The sequence below is a fragment of the Spermophilus citellus genome (assembly GCF_964194105.1).
Source record: "Spermophilus citellus genome assembly, chromosome: 17".
Taxonomy (NCBI): Eukaryota; Metazoa; Chordata; class Mammalia; order Rodentia; family Sciuridae; genus Spermophilus; species Spermophilus citellus.
In genome coordinates this window covers 14,153,064-14,175,632 of record NC_138199.1, presented here as the reverse complement: position 1 = coordinate 14,175,632, position 22,569 = coordinate 14,153,064, and the positions used below count along the sequence as shown (strand labels likewise).

Genomic DNA, 22,569 nt, shown 5'->3' with positions numbered 1-22,569 from the left:
GTACCAAAAATAATAATAATTGTAGATGGACACAATACATTTATTTATTTTTATGTTGTGCTGAAGATTGAACCCAGTGCCTCACCCATGCTAGGAAAGGTCTCTACCACTAAACTACAACCCCAGCCCCCACCAATGATATCTTGAAAAGCAGGAAATAATGACAGATCATCTACAAAGATCATCAGACCTGATTAGACTCAGCAGACTTTTTTATAACCAATATGCATTGTGTGTAGTATATGTCTACACTCACAGGCACTTAAAACACAAAGATTGCCAGGTGAGGTGGCTCTTACCTGTAATCCTAGCAACTCAGGAGGCTGAGACAGGAAAACCAGCCTTAGCAAATTAGTGAGACTCTTGGTAACTTAGAACTTGTCTCAAAAAAAAAAAAAAAAAAGGTGTGTGGGGGGAGCTGAGGAGATAGCTTAGTGTTAAGGCACTCCTGAGTTCAACCAGCAGTACCCCCCCACCAAAAAAAAAACAAGGGTGAATAAGACCAGACCAGCCCCTACCATAACTCACAATACATTAATGTTGGCAAAAGTAGAAAGAACAATTACAGTGTGCTGAGCTGGTCTGGTTGGAGGGCAAAAGAATTGGCAAGAAAACAATATACACAAAACGGCATTACAAAGATTTTCCCATTGATGCTGTAATATCCCATGTGTGTGCCAATATGAGAAGGGCTTTTCCCTCTGAGACCCAGGGGACAGCAAGTGCTATGTTCATACATCCTTCCTTGGGACAGGAGGCAAGCCAGATGTCCTAAGATTGGCAGCTTCCTCTTTTGGACCCCTGAGGTAAACGGAGTGAGACAAGGTTCCAGACAGTGTTGCTGTGGCCACAGGCCTGGTGTCAGGGTACAGAGCCCTGGAGTGGGCAGAGGCTACAATGGGGTTAGGGGTGCGTAGATGTATTATTCAGGAAGAGTCAGTAATAAGAAAGGAGTCCCTGAGGCCTGGAGTGCTGCCCAGTTTCAACAACAGCTTCAATTCTAGACTGTCTAGGACTGAGGCTGATTTTGGACCAACATCAACATCCCTGTGCCCTGGCTCCATTCCAAAGCACCCTGAACTGGCCTGGCTTCCCCTGACCTGTTAAAGCTTCTCAGGGATCTCTCTCCTGTTATAGGGCAGTGCCAATGTGCTGTGTAGCCTACGTTCCCAGCTCAGGGCAGGGTATATCTAGCAGTTGCTTACTCATTTAAGGGGTGGGTCCTGGTTGAGAGAGGTCAAGGATTTGGGGGGAGAGGGCATAAGGGACAGGTCCCAGGGGAAAATGTTCTAGAAAGGATAGAAAGTTCTTTGGAGAAGGCTGGGTAGAGAGTGTGAGGAAAGGCAGGCAAAGGGAGATTTCTCATGGTCTGGGGGCTGACCTGGCTGCAGAAGGGAGGGGCCCCCAGTCACCCTGGCCACTCTTGCCTTGTGCCAGCAGGAATCTATCCCGGGCCTGCTGCCAGGACCCGCCCTCCGCTGCCTCGGGTCCCGCCCTTTTCAGGATTTAGTGCTGGCAACCTGGGCGGCTCCGCTGCAGTCGCTTCCGCCTTCGCCAGGTGAGGGTCCACACCAAACAGGGGAGTCTCCGCGTGGGGCGCTTGGGGTGTGTCCGCGGGGTACTGGGCCTCCCCTCCAATCCCCAGGTCCTTCCTGCTTAGTGTTTCCCCCAGTCTCGGGTTCTGTGCTTCTACCTTCTCACCTTCTGTTCACTGCTGGGTCTTTCTTCCTGAGCGGTCTCCTTCCCCACCCCTGCTCGCGCCCAATTTCTAGCCCATTTCTTACTTAAAACTAAAGTGGGGGTAGAGGGGTCCGGCTGTGTGTGAGTTTGTGTGCAGGCAGCCAGAGCACCTAGAGCTTTATTTAACAAAGGCTGGTGGAGCTGCCTCTAAGTCACATTAGCCTGGGTGACGTAGGTGTGCGGCAGTGTTCTGTACTTGGTGGGTGTGCAAGGACTGTGCACCTGGCAGCCTAGGTGGCTCTGTGGGCAGTAGGGGAGCTTAGCACCTACCTGAACTTAGTCGCCCAGCACAAAGGCCTGACTTGATTTCAAAAGTTGCCGTCTTGGTGTCTGAGTTCATGATCTTGGGCATTGCAGAGGTGAGGAAGCAGTATGCCTGCATAAGTCAGGTATTTAAGGACACTGTGACTTGATGTTGTGTGTGTTTATGTAGTCCTAGGTGTTTCAGACATGTGGGGGGTGTATCTGGGTGTCTTCCATGTGTGGGGGCAGTGAATTGCTGTGTGTCAAATTCATTTATGTGAGAGGGTATGTAGCCCTAAATCTGGGCACAACATACTGGAACATCTCGGAGTTGAGAGACACCTGAAGTATGATTTGCAACATATCTGTCCGTCTCAGGACATGTGTCCATAGCAGTATACTGCATGCACATGTGTATGTACCTACATCTTTGAGGTATGTTGTGATTCACATATCTGGGCATCTCTAGAGTGTGGGTAGTAGGCAAAAGCGTCTCACGTATGAGGAGGAGAGTCTCAGGTGTATATGTGTGACTGTCGAGTAGTGTAGCTCACTTTTAAACCAGCAGTGTGTTTGAGTATCCTAGGGGTACAGGCACAGTATGGCATAATATCTTTGGGGTGAGGGCAGTAGCATACCTGGACTCAGCTATAGTGTAGGCAGTGTTTTGAAATCTTAGGTGTAAGAGGGCAGTTTTCTCAGTAGTTGAGAGTGAGCTTTTCAGATGGGGAACATCCTATCTGGGGTTTGTGTATGTAAGTAGCAGGGTTCCTGGAATTCTCTGATGTGTTTCTTCCTCTGTACTTGTTTCTGATGTGTTAAGGGTGGCACTAGAGACCTAGTCTCTAGTCTCAGTGTCTAAGGTTCCTACCCTAGGCTCTATCTGAAAGAGTATCATCATCCATAGGGGTCCTTCTCTAGACATGCTTCCTGAGGCCGGTTCCCTGTGGCTACTGCGGCTGCTCCGGGATATCCAGCTGGCCCAGTTTTATCGGCCCATCCTTGAGGAGCTTAATGTCACTCGGCCAGAGCATTTTGACTTTGTAAAGCCTGAGGACCTGGATGGCATTGGCATGGGCCGGCCTGGTAAGGAACCCTTGTTCTGGGGTCCTGGTTACTCCTTCCCCGGCCTATCAATTGCCACTGCCCCACACCCTAGGCCTTTTCTTGTCTATAATACTCTATGTACCCTGCTTCACCCTGGGGTCAGCCTTCTGATTCTGGCTTCCTACAGCCCAGCGCAGACTGGCTGAAGCTCTGAAGAGACACCGTTTGGGAGTCAAGTCTAAGAACTGGGTTTACAAGGTATGTGATGGTGATGGTGGTATTTGAGGGCCTTAAACGGCCAGCTTAGGCCAGGGAATGAGTTGGCTGAGTGGCAGGAAGGCTTATGCAGGGTTCTGTAACTCTGACCTCCCACTCCTGTTTCAGATTCTTGGGAGTTTTGCCCCTGAGCAGAAAGAGACCATCCGACCCTCAGACAGCCTTCCATGCCTCTCTGAGCCAGAAGGGAGACTCAAGTGTCTGATCCCAGAGGATGCTGTGTGCAGAAGGGAGCTGCTGGGCTCAGGCTGCTTTGGCGTGGTACATCGAGGGCTGTGGACACTGCCCAGTGGCCAGAGTGTGAGTGTTTGGGAGCTTACTTCATCCAGAATAACTGGGCCAGCTGTCCCCCATCCCTATCTTCTTTTTTTTTTTTTTTTTGCTGGGGTGGGGAGGCTATTGGGAATTGAACCCAGGGGTGCTTTACCATTGAGCTACATTCCCAGTCCTTTTTATTTTAATTTTGAGACACAGTAAGTTGCTAGGCTGCCCTCAAACTTGTGATCCTCTTGCCTCAGCTTCTGAGTCGCTGGGATTACAAGTGTGCCATGGCCTTGGGCCCTCCCTCCACTCCCCCTCCATACTCCTTTGATCTTTATGCCCTCTTGGCTCTGGCCTTGGCATAGTCATTACCTCTGCTACATGATGATGCCTCCCCCCACCTCCAGATCCCAGTGGCTGTCAAGTCCCTCCGGGTAGGTCCGGAAGGTCCCATGGGCACAGAGCTGGGAGACTTCCTGCGAGAAGTATCTGTCATGATGAAATTGGAGCACCCACATGTGCTGCGTTTGCATGGCCTTGTACTGGGTCAGCCTCTGCAGATGGTGAGCCGATCCAGACGCTGGTTCTCTGAACAGCCTTGGGAATGATGTGTGACAGGAGAGGCCAGTGGAGCCAGACCATGGCTCACACTGTGCTGTGTTCCTGCAGGTGATGGAGCTGGCACCATTGGGCTCCCTGCACGCGCGCCTGACAGAGCCGGCCCCAACACCCCCGCTGCCAGTGGCCCTGCTGTGTCTCTTTCTGCGGCAGTTAGCTGGAGCCATGGCGTACCTGGGAGCCCGTGGACTGGTGCACCGGGACCTTGCTACACGCAACCTGCTGCTGGCCTCACCACGCACTATCAAGGTGGCAGACTTCGGGCTGGTGCGGCCGCTGGGCGGGGCCCGGGGCCGCTACATCATGGGCGGGCCCCGCCCTATCCCCTATGCCTGGTGAGGGCAACGCATGTGGGTGGTCAGACTGGAGCCTGGGAGGCAGATCTGAAGATCTGCAGGCCTAGGGCAGTCAGAGGGATAGTGGGGTCTGGGAGGGCAAGGAAATGATGATGGGAGCATCCAGGGGGTAGGTGCATCAAGGGGATGGGTGCCCAGCGAGAGGCAAACTCCCAGGTATACATGTTCAGCCCCCATCAACTTCCACTTCCGCAGGTGTGCCCCAGAGAGCCTGCGCCAGGGAGCCTTCTCATCAGCCTCTGATGTGTGGATGTTTGGAGTGACCTTGTGGGAGATGTTCTCTGGGGGTGAGGAACCCTGGGCTGGGGTTCCACCATACCTCATCCTGCAGCGGCTGGAGAAGGACCGAGCTCGGCTTCCAAGGCCTCCCCTGTGCTCCAGGGCCCTCTACTCCCTCGCCTTACGCTGCTGGGCCCCTCACCCTGCGGACCGGCCTAGCTTTTCCTGCCTGGAAGGGTTGCTGCAAGAGGTGGGGACCTGCAACTCCCCAGATCCAGTCTCTCTTTCCTTCATTCTCTCTCCCAGGATTTCATACATTAGACAAATATCACCTAGCCAGGTGGCTGTGGTGCATACCTCTAATCCCAGAGACCCGGGAGGTTGAGACAGGAGGAACACCAGAGTTAAGAGAACAATATGGACAATTTAGCCAGACCCAGTCTCAAAGTTAAAAATTTTAAAAGACTGGGAGTATAGCTTGGTGGTAAAGCATTTGCCTAATATGCATGAGGTCCTGGGGTCAATCTCTAGCAAGGTGGGTTTAAAAAAACTAACATATCCGCAGGTCTATGTAGGGCTGTGAGACCCAGCTGTAAACAAAATAGATTCAGAGCCCCGAGGTGGGTGGAGGAGGGGCGGGTGGAGGAGTGGCTACTCAGATGCGGGCTGAAGGGCTGGATGGAGTCCTTGTCTGAGCCAGAGAAGGGGGCACTGAGGAGAGCAAGCGGCAGGTCATTCCCCACCCCCACCCTCTCCATGGGCGTTTTACAAGCAAAGGAACAGAGGTTCCACGTGGGAGGGGAAAAGGAAGTAATGAGGCCACAGAGGTGAGCATTTCCTAGGGCATGTTAAGGACCACTGCTACTACAAAGAGCACTTGATCTATGTGAGATACTGTATTTAAGGATATTTTACAGGTATCCTTATGCCTGTTCAGTATTTTAGTTCTCTCAATAATACCATGAGGTAATTATTTTCATCTCCATTTAAGAGATGGGGCAGTTGAAACAATGACAATTTAGAAGTTGCCTGAAGTTACACAAGAAGCGGAGGAGGTGGGATCAGCTCTAATCAAAGTGACTTCTGAGCTTTTCCCTAAATCACCACATTCTACTATTAAAGGGGTTTAGTCTTCACTCTGAGGGCATTTGGGAGTTGTGGAAGGGTGTTGAACAGGGGAATCACAAGTCAACAATATTTCACTTTAGCCTGGTCCAGGAATAACTTAGAGGGATGACACTGACAACAAATGTGAAACAGAAGTGAGATGAAGAGGTCAGGGTGAGGGTCGAAGCAGTAGGACTGGAGAGGAGTGGAAATTTTGCAGAGGTGCCTTAGGAGGCCAACCTGATGGGCCTGGATGTAGGATGAAAGTGGTGAACAGGATGGCCGTCCCCTTGGTCCCCCTAGGCAAAGACAGGGCTTTCCTTTGTTGCTTTCTGAACCCTGGGCTGGGTCCAATTTGGCATGGAATCCAGATTGGCCTCCCCCACTGGATTACACCTGAGAGGTAGGGATAATCCCACTGGATCCCAGCACAGAGGACACACCTGGTATGGGTATGACTGGTAGCTATATAAACAGAGGGAGGTCTATTTTCTGCCCTACTCCCATATTACCCTTTTGACTCAGGCCAAAAGTCCAGCTGTTTCCTTCTGTCTTCACAGGCCTGGCCTTCTGAAGGACGCTGCGTGAGGAGTGTCACAGAGCCAGGAGCGCTGCGGATGGAGCCCGGTGACCCCATTACCATCATTGAGGGCAGGTGACAGCCTAGCTCTCCCCAGGGACCCCCCACTCCCAGCCTTCTAGATTCTTGGTCCCCTCTCTGCTTCTTTCTAATTCCTCGAACCCTGGTCTTCTGTGTCTTCTCCTCCCTTCCCCACTGGGCCTTAAGCTCCAGTGCAGTCCCAGTCTCCCTGCTAGAGCCCCAGCTGACCCATAGAGACCTTTTGTATTGGTGAGAAAAAGGCTTCCCTTCCTCCAGGCAGAAAAAGCCACAAGGCATAGTGAGCTGAATGTGCCCGAGCCCAGCTGCCACTTTTCCCCTTGCTTACATCCCCTTCACCAGCTTCTCTTCCCACACAGCCCAGATTCCACAACCTGGAAGGGACAGAATGGACACACCTTTAAAGTGGGCAATTTCCCAGCCTCAGCAGTGACGCTGGTAGACTTGGGGGGCTCTCCAGCCACCCGCCCAGTCCACAGAGGCTCTCCAGCCCGAGGAGAGCAACACAGGGGAAGCACAGATGGGTAAGGAGATGAAAGGCTGGGGATAGAACTGGGCTAGGCTGGACTAGGGGAATGGGCTATGTACAGCAACTTCTCTGAATGGGAAACTTAGGAATAAGACTAGGACAAACTGGAGAGAAGCTGTACTTGTCTCCCAGGAGGAGTTTCCACCCTAGGTCTCAGCATGCCTGGGAGCACCAGTTTCTTTGGGAGGTGACATTGATATATGTATGTGGAGGAGGTATGGAGGATGAACTGGATTATTCTCTGACAGGGACAGAGAGAAGGCAAAGCCTCGGGATCTACCTCCAGCATGGGGCCAGAGAAGGAAGGCTCCCTTGCAGAGGATGAAAGGTGGGTATGCAGGATTCATGCCTTTGCATATATGATTTCTTCCTTCAAATTCTGCCAGTGGTAATCCTAGCTATACTTGATTTTTTTTTTTTTTTTTTTTTTTTTTTGCTACTAAAGATTAAACCCAGGGGCACTTGACCACTGAGCTACATCCCCGTCCCTTTTTATTTTTTATTTTGACAAGGTCTTGTGCAATTGCTTAGGGCCTTGCCAAGTTGCTGAGGCTGGCCTGGAACTTGCAATCCTCCTGCCTCAGCCTCTAGAGTTGCTGGGATTATAGGCATATGCCATAGTGGACAGCTACAATTGAAGATCTTTTTTTTTTTTAATATTTTTTTTTTAGACATTGATGGGCCTTTGTTTTGTTCATTTATTTACATGGGGTGCTGAGAATCATACTCGGTACCTCACACATGCTAGGCAAGTGTTCTACCACTGAGCCACAACCCCAGCTCCGATTATTGAAGATCTTAAGAGATCTGAAGTCCTCCTTCCTTCCCCACTGGACAGTGTGTTACCACTTTGACCTTTGAGTTCTCTGCTCTTTGGTCCCTCAGCTGCCTAGGTCTTGATGCCCACTTATATGTGTCTTTTATCATCTTACCTATATACATGGTCAAGTCCAACTAGCTCATCTGAAAGTTCTTATAAAACCACCCAGCTCAAAACAAAGACAGAAAGCAGGAAGAAGGTGGGACCTAGCACCTGAGCCTCCTCTCAAGTTTCTTTCTCAACTGTGCAGGTATTTCCAAGAGTTTGGAGTCAGTTCTGTCCTTGGGCCCTCGCCCTACAGGGGGTGGTTCAAGCCCCCCTGAACTTCGACATGCCAGAGCTATGCCTCAAGGACCCCCAGGCCTGCCTCCACGCCTGCCTTTTACCTCCAACTCTTCTCAGCCCAGCCAGCCCCCTAGGGAACGGCTTCCTTGGCCCAAAAGAGAACCCCCACACAATCACCGCATTGGAGTGCCTGGAGCCAGTAAAGCCACTGTCTCCTCTGGAGGCCTCTTGCTTGACCCTGAGTGGCAGAGGAAGATTACAGAGGTGAGGTCTCATTGAAATGGGCCTGGTGTCCAGAAAGGCCTAGAGAATAGGGCAGGAACTTGAGTGAGGCTTTTGTCCCCACAGATGGAGCTGAACGTGCATGGAGTCACTCACCAGGAGTGCCAAGCAGCACTAAAAGCCACTGGGGGAGATGTTGTTTCTGCCATCCGGAACCTCAAGGTAAAGCCAGACCCTTCTCCCAGGCTCCCTCTTCTCCTGCCCTCCTATCTGTCATTCAGCTACCCTCCCTGTTGATCCTCAGGTAGACCAACTCTTCCACCTGAGTAGCCGGTCTAGAACGGACTGTTGGCGCATCCTGGAGCACTACCAGTGGGACCTCTCTGCTGCCAGTCGTTATGTCCTGGCCCGGTCCTGAGCTCTACGGTCTCAGCCATGGACACCAGCACAGAAAGCCTGGGCCCCTCGGGGCCTGCCATGTAAGATTAAGCAGAACCAGAATAAGGTCTTGATAGGAGCAGACTTTCCCACCTTGGGAGATCCCACTTGCTATAGGCGGATACAGGAAATACCCAGGGGAGCACAGAGTTGGTGGTCACTGACAAATGTTTCCTCCGTACCTTGCTCCTTGGCCTCTGAGGACCTAAGCTCCCTTGGCTGGTTCAAGAAGGATCAAGTCTACCACACTCCCAAAGAAGAGGAGGACTTAGAAGGAAAAGAGCTGGAACATGTCTTATCCAAAGGATGCCTCTCATCACTACAGAAAGTGATCAAGGGGTCACACTGGACCATGGGAATAGCCATCCTGAAGTGTTATTAGCTACCTCACTGGACTCTGTGGGGCCAAGATGGTGGAAGCAGCCATATTGACTTGGGGCATATGGTTCAAACAGCCCTCCCCATTATGGATGATGAAAATTGCCCTCCTGGACTTAAGGATATTTGATCCTTATAGAATAGACTAGGAGATAATTCCCTTTGTTTTTTCCCACATCAACTCTTTCTTCTACCCTCCCCCATTACATACATCTTCAAATGTTCAAAAAGTTACAAAGTTTATATGAATACAACATACAAAGGTGCAGCCTCCTTCCTAGGCACGGGAAGGAAGGGGGTGGGGGTTAAATAAGGCACAGGAAGCTGCAGCAAGCACCAGCTATGGGCAGGGCCGGAGGGAGAAAGGAAGTTGGCACTGGAGCCCAGCCTCTACAGCTATTGGCGGGGAACTAGAAATCCCCTCAAAGTGCCAGTTCAGCCTAATGCTGAATTGGCCAAGCTGATACAGGGGAAGAGTGGTATATCTGCCATCTTTGGTGCTACTTGCCCTTCCCCTGCCAGCCCTGTTGTAAAATCCAAGCCCTGGGTTCCAAAGGCCACTTCTGGTACAGAGACCCTGGAAGAAGTTGAGAAGGAGTGGGTAGGGACAGTCTGAAAGCCAATAATGCCTGTGTGCCAAGGGACTGCTGGGAGACAGTGGTAGGAGACAGCAGGGTAGGGCTCTCATACACACCCTTCTGCAGAGCCACAGGTGAAGGAGGCCAGGGGAGAGGGTAAGGATAGGGCATCATGCCCCCAGCCACTCAGGCACCCGTGTCTGTTCCCTGCAGTGTACGTGGAAGAAAGGGGCTGCCTCTGAGGAGGGGCCAAGCCAGGGCAGGGGACCATCTTGAATTCTTGTTGAGGCGATGGTCTCCTCACCCAGAGGCAGCCTCTAACTGGTGATGGCAGAAGGCCCAGCACCTCCACGCTTCTCGAAGAACATGTAGTCCTGAGGAAAGGCTACCGTCAACAGGAGATCTGGCTGAGCCAGTCTGGCTCAGTCATCACAACCCAGGTCTGGACCCACAACCCTCCATAACATTTGTCTCTAACCTCCTAGAAAGGCGAGGAAGTGCACAAAGCTTCACATAACAGCAAATGAGAGGCAGAAGGGGCAGAGATAGCCAACTCACAATGAGGAATGTGGCTCCCAGCAGCACAGCCTTCACCTTCACGTCCAGATCCAGTGGAAACTGTAGGCCAAAGTCATCTGCATCTGTGAGGGCTTCTCGGAGCAGCCCTCCCCACTGCTTGCTGATGCGGCCCACGCTGCGGGATTCATCCCTAGTCTTCACCTGTTGGGAGGGAGAAAGACCCAACTGGGGAGGATGCAACCAATCTCAGTTGCCTCAAATCTCACTCCTACAGTTGCCATGTATGTATTGTACAGGCTCTACACTTTGTGAATCTTCCTAAGAGCTTTGGGTTTCTATAGAAGCTGGGGGAACTGAGGTACCCTGGGTCACGCTACAAATACATAGGGAAAATCAGGATTTAGACTCACATCTGTTGTTCTCTAGAGACCACACCTGGACATCAGTAGTAGAAGGAAATAGAAGCACAAAATCCACTTAGTGTTTAACTAATTGCTAGATTTGCTTTGATTACCAGTGTCTCAAAAACCCACAGTACAGTCTGTACCCTGCACAAAGTAGCCTGGCTGAGATGGCAAAGAAGGATGACAAAATCTTGGTGTACTTTACTAGTCAAGCAAGCTCCTAGAAAGCTATGTCTGCCCAAAGGTGATTTTAATCTGCAAAGTAGGGCTGTGCCTTGTCCAGGATTGAATTTGAGCTTAATCTACAGAGATTCAAGCCTATGGATCTCTGGGTCCATGATTTCCATAGACTTCTTTGATCCCAGAAGAAACAATCTTAACAAATGGGTGGTAATTCATAGTGACTTCCTGGTCCTTTTTATGCTTAGTTTCCAGTGACTAGAACTGGAGTGATTTCCTTTTATATCCTGTCCATCCCCTTCCTTTCTATCCTACAGTTCTGGAACACTTCCTGCAGCCCAGGCTCAGGCTGGGCAAGGTCTGTCCCAGCTGGTCAAACAGTCTCAAAGTCAAACAGCTTCAAGTATGGACCATTTATAATGGTGTAAAAGGGACACTGGACCTATAAGAACCTCACACTTTACATATTCCCATACAGAGATCACACAACTGTCTCCTTCTAAATTGGTTCCCATCACAGAACCTCCCTCTGACTATCAAGGTGATTCACTTTTTAAAAGTTACCTTAGGAGGTAAAGCACCTCATCAGAAGCATTGGAAAGTCTATGGGATGATACCTGTTATTTTATTCTTATCCGCACAGAAAATTATCCCCTAAAGAACTCAGGGGACTGTGGAATGTTCTTGTCTTCTAGAAACCAAGATGTTTTCCCAGACCTCCTGAAATTCTCGCCACTTGAATTTTCCAAGCTTCAGGTTGGTGATAGGCACAGAGAAAAGGCATAACCTAGACTTCATGTCGGAAGGGTCATTTGGACTTCAAGGTCAGCAGGGCAAGCTGGGATACTAAATCAAGGCTTGCTCCGGAGAATAGGATCACAGACTCATGCATGCCAGCCACATGGGCCCAGTCCATGACAGACTTAATAATCATCCTTCACCCTAAATCCAGGCTGGCCTTGGATCCCCCTCCACACATGTACACAAAATACAGGGTTGTAATTAACAATCAGATTTGCTCTTGAGGATGAAATCCTTTTTGCTGTGCTTTTATATTAAGACCACAGGGCTATCCCATTTCTGAATGGAGGAAAATTGGAAGTGTACAGTAGGAGCAACAATAGATTTGGACTGATGAAGTCAAGGGCTTGGTCTTAGTCAAGCCATCTTGCCTCATGGAAGCTGCCATCTTAGTTTATGAAGTTCCCAGGAATCTCCCCTTATTTCTAATACCTCAAAGTTGGTGTCTGTGCCACAGCCACAGGTCCAGCAAGGCCCCACCACTCGCAGAACTGTCTGGCGATCAGCATCCTGGATGGAGAACTTAGGGAGGAAGGGATGCCAGGTCTGTAGCACGTGACCAATAGTGGTGCCAGGAGGAGCCTGTACTTCCATCTGGAATGGAAGGCAGTTAGAATCATTGCCGAGCCCAGGACCCTGGCTTAAGCCCTCATTGGTCTCAGCTCTACCTTCAGACTACTACTTAGTCCCCTCACTAAAGTTCCCACCCACAGCATTCACCACCCTGTGCTATCAAGGCCCGCCCCCGACTGGAGCCTCTCCCAGGTCTCATCCCTCACCGCCCACCTCCTGGAGGCCGCAGGGGCAGCAGCTGCAGCCACAGTGGAGCGGGCGGAGCAGGCGCAGCACCTCACGGTCCCCAGGGTCTGCCAGGCGGACACGCAGTGGCCGGCGGGCGCCACAGCACAGACGGGCGCAGCAGTTGCTCTCCTCCGCCGCCTGACCCAGGGGCTGCCCAGCTCCCGAGCGCAGTTCATACCGGTTACAGGTCTCCCAGCCTAGGAAAGCTGTCAAAGGTAACAAGCTGAGGTTTATGCACATCACCCGTCCAGGAACCTACCATCCCTGCCATGGTAACATGCTCAACTGTCTCGGATTTCTACTTACTTTCCACTCGCTCAGCCTTCTGATGAATCAAGATCTGATCAATCTGGAAAGAGTAGGGATAGCGTTGACATCAAACGGCTGGCCTGAATGCCCAGTTCTTCTTCCGTCACTCTCCCTTCCACTTACCTGCACCAAGAATTCAAGGCCAGAAGGAACCCCTGGCAGTGGCAAGAAAGGGGCAGGAGACCCTGGGGCCACCGGGCCAGACGAAGGGAAGAGAGCGAAGCCTGGCGCAGGGGCAGGCACTGGCACCTGGGCAGGCACTGGCGCCTGCCCGGGTCCAGGATGCAGCGCCAGCTCCGGGTACCCAGCGCTCACAGGGTAGGGAGGTGGGGGTGAAGGGGCATAGCCTTTTGGGGGCAAGTAGCCTGTGGAAGACAGGGGTAGATTAGAAAGCACCGTGAGCACCCCTGCCCTTTCTTAGCCGGAGGGCCGCGAGGCTCCGCGGAAAATGTGGTAGGAAGAGGCGGGGAAAGATGGGGTAGGGGAGCAGGGCGGTGGCTACCCGGGAGGGCCCGCACAGCCAGTCTGAGCACATTCCTAGAGGATGTGTTCGACACCCGGTGCCCAAGTCTGTGGGGGGGATAACGGAGACCCCCACCTCGCGCCCACTTACCTGACATGGGAAAGGGTCGGTTTTCGCAGGATGGAGGTGTCGGGGCGGCTTAGTTCTGGAAGTGGAGGCAAGCTCGGAGACAGCCAGACAGACACAGAGACAGACACAAAGACGGACAGGCAAACGCAGAGAGGCAGCTGCGCCCGGCGCCAGCCCAGGGTCTCTTGGGCGGCGCCTATGACTCGGGGAGAAACCGAAAGTGTCAGCGGGAGGGGCGGGGTACCTGGGACCCTGGATTCCCTCAGGGGCCCCAGAACCGCCCCCTCCCTTTGTTCGCCCATTCTCCAAGAAGATTGCTCTAGGCAGACGGCAGGACAAATGGACCTGCAGTCAAACCAACAGACCTCGAGGGAGGCCTCCCTGATCCCTCTATGTCCCCGCTCACCTGAAGCCCCCAGAATAACGCGGGGACCGCACACTCGGCAGCTCACAGGCGCTAGAGAAGGCGGGCCCAAGGCGTGACCCCGCCCCTCGGTCGTCCAGGCCCCACCCCTCACACCCCGGGCGGCGAGTCTGCGCAGAGTGAAGGCCGCCTCTCCTGCCGGGCCGCGGACCTTGCGCTTGGCACTCCTTGGCATCAACGCTGTGTCCTCCTCTTCCGCTCCGACTGCAGATGCCTGGAGAAGAGGCCGCCTGAGACCCCCGCCAGGTCCTATAGCGCTGAATGCTCAATGCCCCTTGGTGGGAAGCGAGGGCAGCTGACGCTGGCGCGCTAGACCCTGGTTTCCTCTTCCCAAGGGCGGTTCGGGCCTCGCTGACGCAGCGGAACACCCTCACATACACTCTCTGGCTTCCAGGACTAGTTCCTGGCTCTGTTTCTACCTCCCTAGGGCGACCTCGCTGTCTTTTCTCCCTGACGCATTGGTGACCCCCACAGGCACTTTGCATGTACGTCCTGCACTCCAGCCACGCGGATGACAAGCAGCCAAACAGTGTCCATAAAGAGTGTGCGTGAGGTGAGGCTCAGGGTTATGGAGGAGGAAGCTTAGCCAGAAAAGGCTTCCCCTAAGAGGAGTTTCTTAGTCTGGGTCCTAAGCTGAGGGAGGTATTTGAAGTTGGTTCTTTTTTTTTTTTTTTGTATCAGGGATTGAACTCAGGGGCACTTAACCACTAAACCACATCCCCAGCCCTATTTTGTATTTTATTTAGAGACAAGGTCTCACTGAGTTGCTTAGCACCTCGCTTTTGCTGAGGCTGATTCTGAACTCAAGATCCTCCTGCCTCTGCCTCCCAAACTGCTGGGATTACAGGCATGCTCCACCACACCCAGCTAGGTATTTGAAGTTCTACTTACACTTTGGGGACTGCTGGAAAGAGGTGTATTTAGAAAAAAATAAAATATAAAAAAAAAAAAAAGAAAGAAAGAGGTGTATTTAGAGAGGCAATGACATACACAAAGGGCTTTATGGGCCTGGGACTTGGCCTCAAGGGCAGCAAGAAACCCACCCAAAGATTTTAAGACCTGGAGAGATCAAATTTGTGTTTTAGAAAGATCTGTTAAACTGCAATGTAGAGAACGATTGAGATGCCCAGACTGGGTTGTTAGCAGTCTATGGAAAGGGTGGTTGTAGTAGTGATGGTGCAAGGAGAAGTGATTGGCTTTAGAGATATTTAGACAATAATTTAGAACTTGGTTGGGGAGTGAGGAGTCCAGGATTACCTCAGGTGCCTATTAACCAAGCAGATGCAAGGATCACTCAACAAAGATTAGCATAGGGATAAACACATTTGGGGACCTCCTTCTCTTCCTATGTCCATGTTCCTCTGGACTAGTCCTAGGGCTGCTCAGCTTCTTCCAAAGCTTCAATCATCATGTGCTTCAGACCCAAATTTTATGTCTCTTCCCCAATAGAACATGTGCTCAAGGAGATCAAAAGTTTGTCTTTTTTAAAACTGCACATGCTCTTTGGGGAAGAGACATAAGTAAGACAGATGAAAAGTCAGATGGAGAGGTGTTAGAAAGTCAAATAGAGCAGGATAAGGATAGGGAATGATGGATAGGGTTTATAATTAAATTAATTTTTGCAATGCTGGGAATCAAACCCAGGGCCTCACACATGCTAGGCAAGTGCTCTACCACTGAACTACATTCCCAGCACAGGCTTGCAAATTTTTTTTTTTTTTTTTTTAAGACAGGGATCTCAAAAATGTTGCCCAGAGCTGGGTGCACTGGCACATGCATGTAATCCCAGGAGCTGTTCAAGAGGCTGAGGCAGGAGGATTGCAAGTTCAAAGCCAGCCTCAGCAAAAGCAACTGAGACCGTGTCTCTAAATAAAACACAAAATAGGGCTGGGGATGTGGCTCCTTGGTTGAGTGCCCCTGAGTTCAATCCCTGGCCACCAACCCCCACCCCCCACCCCCACCCGCTTAAAAAAAAAATATTGCTTGGGCTGATTTTGGACTCCTGGCTGGGCTCAAGGGATCTTCCCCGCTAGGGCTTCCATAGTAGCTGAGAATGTAGGCACGTACCAGAGCACCTTGCTGGGTTTGTACTTTTAAAGAGAGAAGGCATCACTGAGAAAATGATAGCTGAGCAAAAACCTGAAGGAGGGATTGAGCCAGGAAGGTTTCTGGGGAAGAGTATATCAGGCAGAGGAAATAGCAAAGGGCAAAAACCCTGCAGCAGAAGTGTGCCTTACTTGTTCAGTGAACAAAGGAGTTAACAACAAGAAGGTCACAGAGGCGATAGGAAGCTAGATCACATAAGGCCTTTCTGGACCATTGGATTATACTCTGAGCTAGAAAGTATTGGAAGGTTTAGACAGAGAGGAGGCATGAGACTTTGTTGTTGTTGTTGTTGTATCCAGGATTTAACTCAGGGGCACTTAACCACTAAGCCACATCCCCAGCCCTTTTTTTGTATTTTCTTCAGAGACAGGGTCTCATTGACTTGCTTAGCACCTCACCATTGCTAAGGCTGGCTTTGAATTCTAGATCCTCCTGCCTCAGCCTCCCGAGCAGCTGGGATTACAGACCTGCGCCACTGCATCAGGCAAGAAATGAAATTTAAAATGCAGTGAAATGGTGGTTCTCCACCCTGGTTACACGTTAGAATCATCTGGAGTGTTTTAGAAAACATCTCTGCCTGGATCTCACTTGATATCGATTAAATTTGAATATACAGGGTGAGATGCAGGCATAGGAACTTTTTAAGAATGCTCTAGATTTTAATATATAGCCAAGGTCAAGGACTACTGGATCTCCACTATGAGGACTCTTTCAGGTTGCTCTGTCAAGAGTAGGCAGTATCAACATCTCTAGCAATTAGAGAAATACAAATTAAAACTACACTGAGATTCCATCTCACTCCACTCAGAATGGTAATTATCAATAATACAAGTAACAATAAATGTTGGTGAGGATGTGGGGAAAAGGTACGCTCATACATTGCTGGTGGGACTGCAAATTGGTGCAACCATTCTGGAAAGCAGGATGAAGACTCCTCAGAAAACTTGGAACCATTGGACCCAGTTATCCCACTCCCTGGCATATACCCAAAGGACTTAAAATCAGCATACTATAGTGATGCTGCCATATCAATGTTTATAACAGCTCAATTCACAATAGCAAAGCTATGGAACCAACCTACACTCACACACACACAATGGAATATTACTCAGCCATAAAGAAGAATGAAATGATGGCATTTGAAGATAAATGGATGGAACTGAAAAATATCATGCTAAGTGAAATAAACCATCCTCCCAAACCAAAGGCTGAATGTTTTAATATGTGTATGCTAACACACAATGGGGGGTTGGGAGGATTAGAAGTTCATTGGATTAGGCAAAGGGGAATGAATTGAACATAACTTTCCTATGTTCATATATGAATACATGAGCAGTAAAACTCCATATCATGTAAGACCATAAGAATGGGATCCTAATTAGAATAAGTTATACTAAGTTAGTAGAAGAGGAAGCTAACAAAGATGCAGTGACTTGTTCTATATTATCCGGGTAGGATATGTCAAAATGCACTCTATTGTCATTTACATCTAAAAAGAACAACAACAACAAAAAAAAAATAGTGAAGACTGTAGGTAGGCAAAGGCAGGAGGAAGTTCTTAAAGAAATCTAAGTGCAATCTGATAGACTTAGACCCGGCACCATGGTGACAGCAATGTTAGTGGTGAGAAATGATCTGATTCCAGATATGCACTTGAGCTCACATAACTTGATGATGGCTTGGACACAGGAGAAAAAGAGAATTTCCAAGTTGATTTTCACTTGGCTCAGAAGAGCTTTCTGCACAGTACACATTCAACGTTACTCTGATCATTTTCTGCCTGCCCACCCAATACAGTATGCCACTAGATCTTTAGGCCACTCTGATATACTGTTCTCCTTTTTGATTTATTACTGATATGTTGATTGCACCAATTTGCAGTCCCACCTGCAATGTATGAGTGTACCTTTTTTCCTATGTCCTCACCAACATTGTTACTTGTATTATTGATAATTATCATTCTGAGTGGAGTGAGATGGAATCTCAGTGCAGTTTTAATTTGTATTTCTCTTTTTTCTAGTTAATTCCTGTTCATGCTAAAAACCCAGGAAACAAACTGAAGTATTGCCAATCCCCAAAGGCAAAACAAGCCCAATTCTAGTTGTAACATTGAACACATTGCATCAACATATTAATCTTTTTAGATGTTCTATCTTCACTGCTGAAATCTGAATTTCTTGATTTGTAGAAGAAAAGAACATAGCTCTGGGAGCTGAACAGGGAAGAATTTAAATCACAGCTTGTCCAGATCCTACCTGGATAATATAGAACAAGTCACTGCATCTTCCTTAGCTTCCCCTTCTACTAACTTGCAGGAATGTTGAGAAATCTGATACAATGTTCAGGAATTGTCATAATCCTCATTTATAATGCTTGACAGTCACTTTTTTTAATGTGTGTGTGATGTTGGGGGTTGAACACAAGACCTTGTGCTAGTCAAGTGTGCTTCTACTGAGCTATACCCCTAACCCTTGGCATCCATCTGGTTATGCTGCTTTTGGTCTGTCTCCCTTGACCTATATATTTCAAAGAACTCCCCATCCAGCCCCCTTTCTGTGTTCTAGGTAGATAAGTCCCAGACCCTGAACCATATGACAAGTTTACATTGACTTTAGTTCTGGTGAATCCAATAGTATAACCCTTGATTGCCTCCAACTTAGCCTTGTGCTCCCTTCAGATTATCTAATACAGCTCTATCATGGGAAACCACTTCAGTCCACAAGTCCCTCCATCTCTCATACTTCCACTTGCTGGTTGAGCATGTGCATCCTGGACTCCCTTCCTATACCTCCCTGTGAGGTATACTGATCTCTTTTCTCTGTGATCTGTAATAATCTTTTCACCAATCTTGTCTGTCCTTCACTGTGTCACACCTGACTATACCAAACCTAACTTAAATACCTCACTTAATAAATCACAATAGTAATAATGGGGGCTAATGATCAAGCTTTATTTATCTTGGTTCCCCCAAGAGCCCAGCCACTTGACAGGACCAAAGCTAAGGTATTAGGGAACTCATTACATGGAAGATGGCCATTGCAGATACCTGGGGTCTCCTCCAGGACATTTCTTCTCTGCCCTAGATGCCATCTGAGATGGATGAAAATGCTAGAGCACTGGATTGGGAAGTAGGAGACTGAGGAGCCAGCCTTCACTTTGCCACTAAATCTTTAGGCCACTCTGGAGGTCTCCTCTGAGGCCTTATTGTATCGTCTTCAAATGAAGAAATGTGATCCTCTACTAATACAACTCAAATCATGCCACCTCCCTGGATATAAATGCCCCATTGCCCTCAGGAGAGAGGATAATCTCACATCATAAGACTCTCTACTATTTGGCCTTACTATCCCATCTCTCACTCCTGGCCCTCTCAATCTTTAAGCCAGCCACCAGGAATTCTTACAGATCTCTGATACACTTTTACTTAGGGCTGCCTTAAAAGCTGCTGGTATGGGGCTGTGGAACTCAGTGGAGATTAGGGTAGAAGATAGAAATTCTGGATTTCAAAGTATGCAGATTGGGGCTGGGGCTGAGCGATAGTGCACTTGTCTGGCATGTGTGAGGCACTGGGTTTGATTCTCAGCACCCCATATAAATAACTAAATAAATAAAGGCCTATCAACAATGAAAAAAATTTAAAAAATGTATGCAGATTATTATCATAACTAAAAAGAACAAATTTTAAAAAGATAAATTTAAAAAGTATGCAGATTGTAAGTAAAGATATGGGACTAGATGAAATACCTAGCAATAGATAAGATTACTTATAAATCTTGTCATTTAGAGAAAGGGTCTACACACTCCACATTTATTTTAATGTATACCTTCAGGAAAATTAAGTATGTACCCTCAAAATATACAAATTACACTTTATCAAATGTGCAAAACTACTCAGGAGGCTGAGGCAGGAGGATCCCAAGTTAGAGGCCAGCCTGGGCAACTCAGGAAGACCCTGTCTTAAAATAAAAAGGGCTGGGGATGTAGCTCAGTGATTAAACAATTGCCTAACATGTGCAAGACCCTGGGTCTTCTCTGAGGCCTTATTGTATCATCTTCATATGAAGAAGATACAATAGCAATGTATGGCAATACATTGCTTGGCAATTAAAAAAGGAAGGAAGGAAAAAAGAAAGATACTTTAAAAAGGATGACTTAAACCTTTCAGAGACTTACTACTGCACTGCAAATTGAGTCCAAGCAACTCACCACTGCAAGGCCTATACCAGCCATCCAGGACCCCCTGGTCCACTACATAGCAGCCGCACTAGTTTTGTCCTTTCTCTTAACTCACCACATTTTCTCTTTGTCACAAGGATTTTGAGCTGTCCCTTTCAGCTTGTCTTGCCAACTATTCCTTCTGCCTAGAATACACTTCTCCACTTTGCCCATCATTAGTTCACCTTCAATAGGACCCCCAGGTCTTCCCATCTAAAGGGTGGGGGTATCTTCTATAGCCCAGCTATTCCATTGTTGTTTTCCTTCAGTACATTGCACAACTGATATATTTGGGTGTTTTGTTGTTTAAAGTCCATTTCCACTGCTAGATGGGAAACTCCATCAGGGAAAGGACATCATCTGTCTTGCTCATGTCTGAACCTTCTTGTAATGTGTGTCTGATACAAGACCAACACTGGTTTACTTAATGCTGTCCTCCCAAACATCTTCCAGTTCTCTCCATGCTGTGCCAGTCCAGTCTGTCTTGCCAATTTTTCTCATTCCTTTCCTGCCTAATTCAGAAACTCAGCACACACTAAAGACTCATGTTGCCTCCAAACCCTTCCTCTCCCCACCTCAATCTCTTTGTTCATTATATGATCCTCCATACAAGAGAGGTCCTTTAAGGATCACCTCAAGCAGTGAAGCATTTTCTGATTCCCTAATATATGATATTATTTCTGCTTTACACCGCAAAGTAGTTTATAACTAATGATACTCCTCCTGACCTGCTTTGTTTTAACTCTCCACTTTTACAATAAGTTGGTGAGAAATTTGTAGAATGACAGAGCTGAATCACAATCCTACAGTAATCTTCAAATTCTAGTGAACATCAGAACTACTGATAAACCTTTTAAAATGCAGACTCTCAGGTGCCAAAAGGTTTCAGTAAGAATCTGCATTATTTGGAGCATTCCTTATGACTCTGATGCCTGCCGGTTTAAGAATATCAACACAAGTTAACTTGAACAGAATCCCCAGAACCAAGGCTCAATGATAAGTGTTAGAACTTCTTCCAGGAAGAAGTTCAAAGGTTGAGTTTTCATGCTCCATGAGGTTAAATGAACAAAAATTCCGAAGTTCTTCATTTGCTTTTCTCTTTTAATCCCCTTTCTACCCCAACTCTCCCCCAAATTACCCAGATATATTAGTAATTAAACAGAAGAGACCTCAAAGAGCCAAGGCAAGCCAGCCTATGAGTAACAGGCTCCCTCCCACCGGGCCCAACATCTGGATGCTAGAGTCTCCACTCAGAGCCTGGTAGTAAAAGCTGGTGCAGAATAAGGTGGTTCCAGAGGCTAGCAGCAACCCGGCCTGAAGGAGAAAATAACAGAATAGAGGCTTGTAAGAACTGCAAAATAAGAGTGGATAGGCTTGGTCAACATTATGTAGAGGGACAGATTACCCAGAGAGGTTTTCTGCAATGAGGTACCCCTAAAAGGGCCAGGCTGTGTATGAAATGGTGTTTGTTGGTCTTATCAAAGAGCTGTAAGAAAAAGAGACATGGGGGACTTCATAAGCAACACAGGAGCCAGGGATCCCACTGACACACAGGACCAGAATTGGTCTCTTCCGCCCACACCCTCCAAGTTCCAGCTTGCAGCTCCGCTCCCTCAAGTACCCACGCTACAGTCTTGTGGCCCTTGCTGCTTCCTGAAATCCACGCGTTTCGCCCCCACCCACAACTTTCCTCGGGGACCCCAGACTTTTTGCCTTCATAAACTAGGAAGTCGGGGAGATCCAGAACAGTTACTTCACCTCCTTCCCGTAGGCGTCCGGGAACTGAGCGCCTGTGAAGAAGAAAGGCAAAGGTTACCAGACCAGATCTACTGCCAGAGCCGACTGTCCCCAATCCCGGGGGGACCCGGGCGAACCTTGGTGAAAAAGGGCGCCCCCCAGGAAGCTTCCGGCTGGTAGAAACACATATCGGGCAGCAATGGGAACCAATTAGACCAGCTGAGAGACTTTTAAAGGTTTAGGGCACCACGGGCTTGTGCGGTCGATGGGAAGCCCGGACTTCTCATAGGCTCCGCCTCTGCACCAGACCCCATCGGTCGCCCCCAGCACAGCCCAGCTGTATCCCCAGCCCCCTGACCGTGCGCCCCGTAGGAAGCCAAGCCGAGGGCCCCAGCTCCAGACAAGGCACCAAGGCGGCGGAAAGCAGCCCCGAGTCCGACCATGGCTACGGTGGTCACGCGCGCGAGGAACACCGCCCAGGCCACCCAAGAGGCCAGCCAATCCAGATTGCCCATGCAAATAGAGTCCACAGGTGCCCAATCAGGGCCGTGCTCATTTCAGCGTCCAGGTCCTCACCCGGGTACTTACGCCTTTGTAAAAAAGCTGCTGAGTGGCGAAGATGTCTGGCGGGCGGAGAAACTAGAACCAATTAGGAGCGGAGGAGCCGAGCTCTGAGGAGCAGGGTTGAGGGCGGAACTAGAGGATTTGCGTCACGGATTGGCCCACTTTCCAAGTTGATCACCTC

General features: G+C 49.1%; 3 protein-coding genes across 3 annotated transcripts; 1 reads left to right on the top strand and 2 right to left on the bottom strand.

Moving 5' to 3' along the window:
• The first annotated feature begins 1,343 nt into the window (after positions 1-1,343).
• Positions 1,344-9,245, top strand: TNK1 (tyrosine kinase non receptor 1). The gene is given in 14 exon segments (XM_081270170.1): positions 1,344-1,558; positions 2,891-3,069; positions 3,218-3,288; positions 3,415-3,606; positions 3,975-4,130; positions 4,237-4,520; positions 4,737-5,010; positions 6,428-6,522; positions 6,846-7,010; positions 7,264-7,343; positions 8,086-8,384; positions 8,469-8,607; positions 8,610-8,636; positions 8,639-9,245. Coding segments are annotated over 14 exon segments (2,277 nt in total). The 5' UTR covers positions 1,344-1,364; the 3' UTR covers positions 8,761-9,245.
• A 632-nt stretch (positions 9,246-9,877) lies between these two features.
• On the bottom strand, positions 9,878-14,288 carry PLSCR3 (phospholipid scramblase 3). The gene is given in 9 exon segments (XM_081270169.1): positions 9,878-10,110; positions 10,295-10,456; positions 12,073-12,234; positions 12,427-12,647; positions 12,748-12,790; positions 12,874-13,115; positions 13,364-13,399; positions 13,402-13,544; positions 13,749-14,288. Coding segments are annotated over 9 exon segments (1,569 nt in total). The 5' UTR covers positions 14,252-14,288; the 3' UTR covers positions 9,878-10,053.
• Positions 14,289-21,167: 6,879 nt separating this feature from the next.
• Positions 21,168-22,324, bottom strand: TMEM256 (transmembrane protein 256). Its single transcript, XM_081272848.1, has 4 exons — positions 22,183-22,324; positions 21,846-21,877; positions 21,493-21,573; positions 21,168-21,401 (listed from the first exon to the last, which is right to left on the bottom strand). Exons 1-4 carry the CDS (start codon positions 22,265-22,267, stop codon positions 21,258-21,260), a joined length of 342 nt encoding a protein of 113 aa, XP_081128974.1. The 5' UTR covers positions 22,268-22,324; the 3' UTR covers positions 21,168-21,257.
• Between the last annotated feature and the right edge of the window lie 245 nt (positions 22,325-22,569).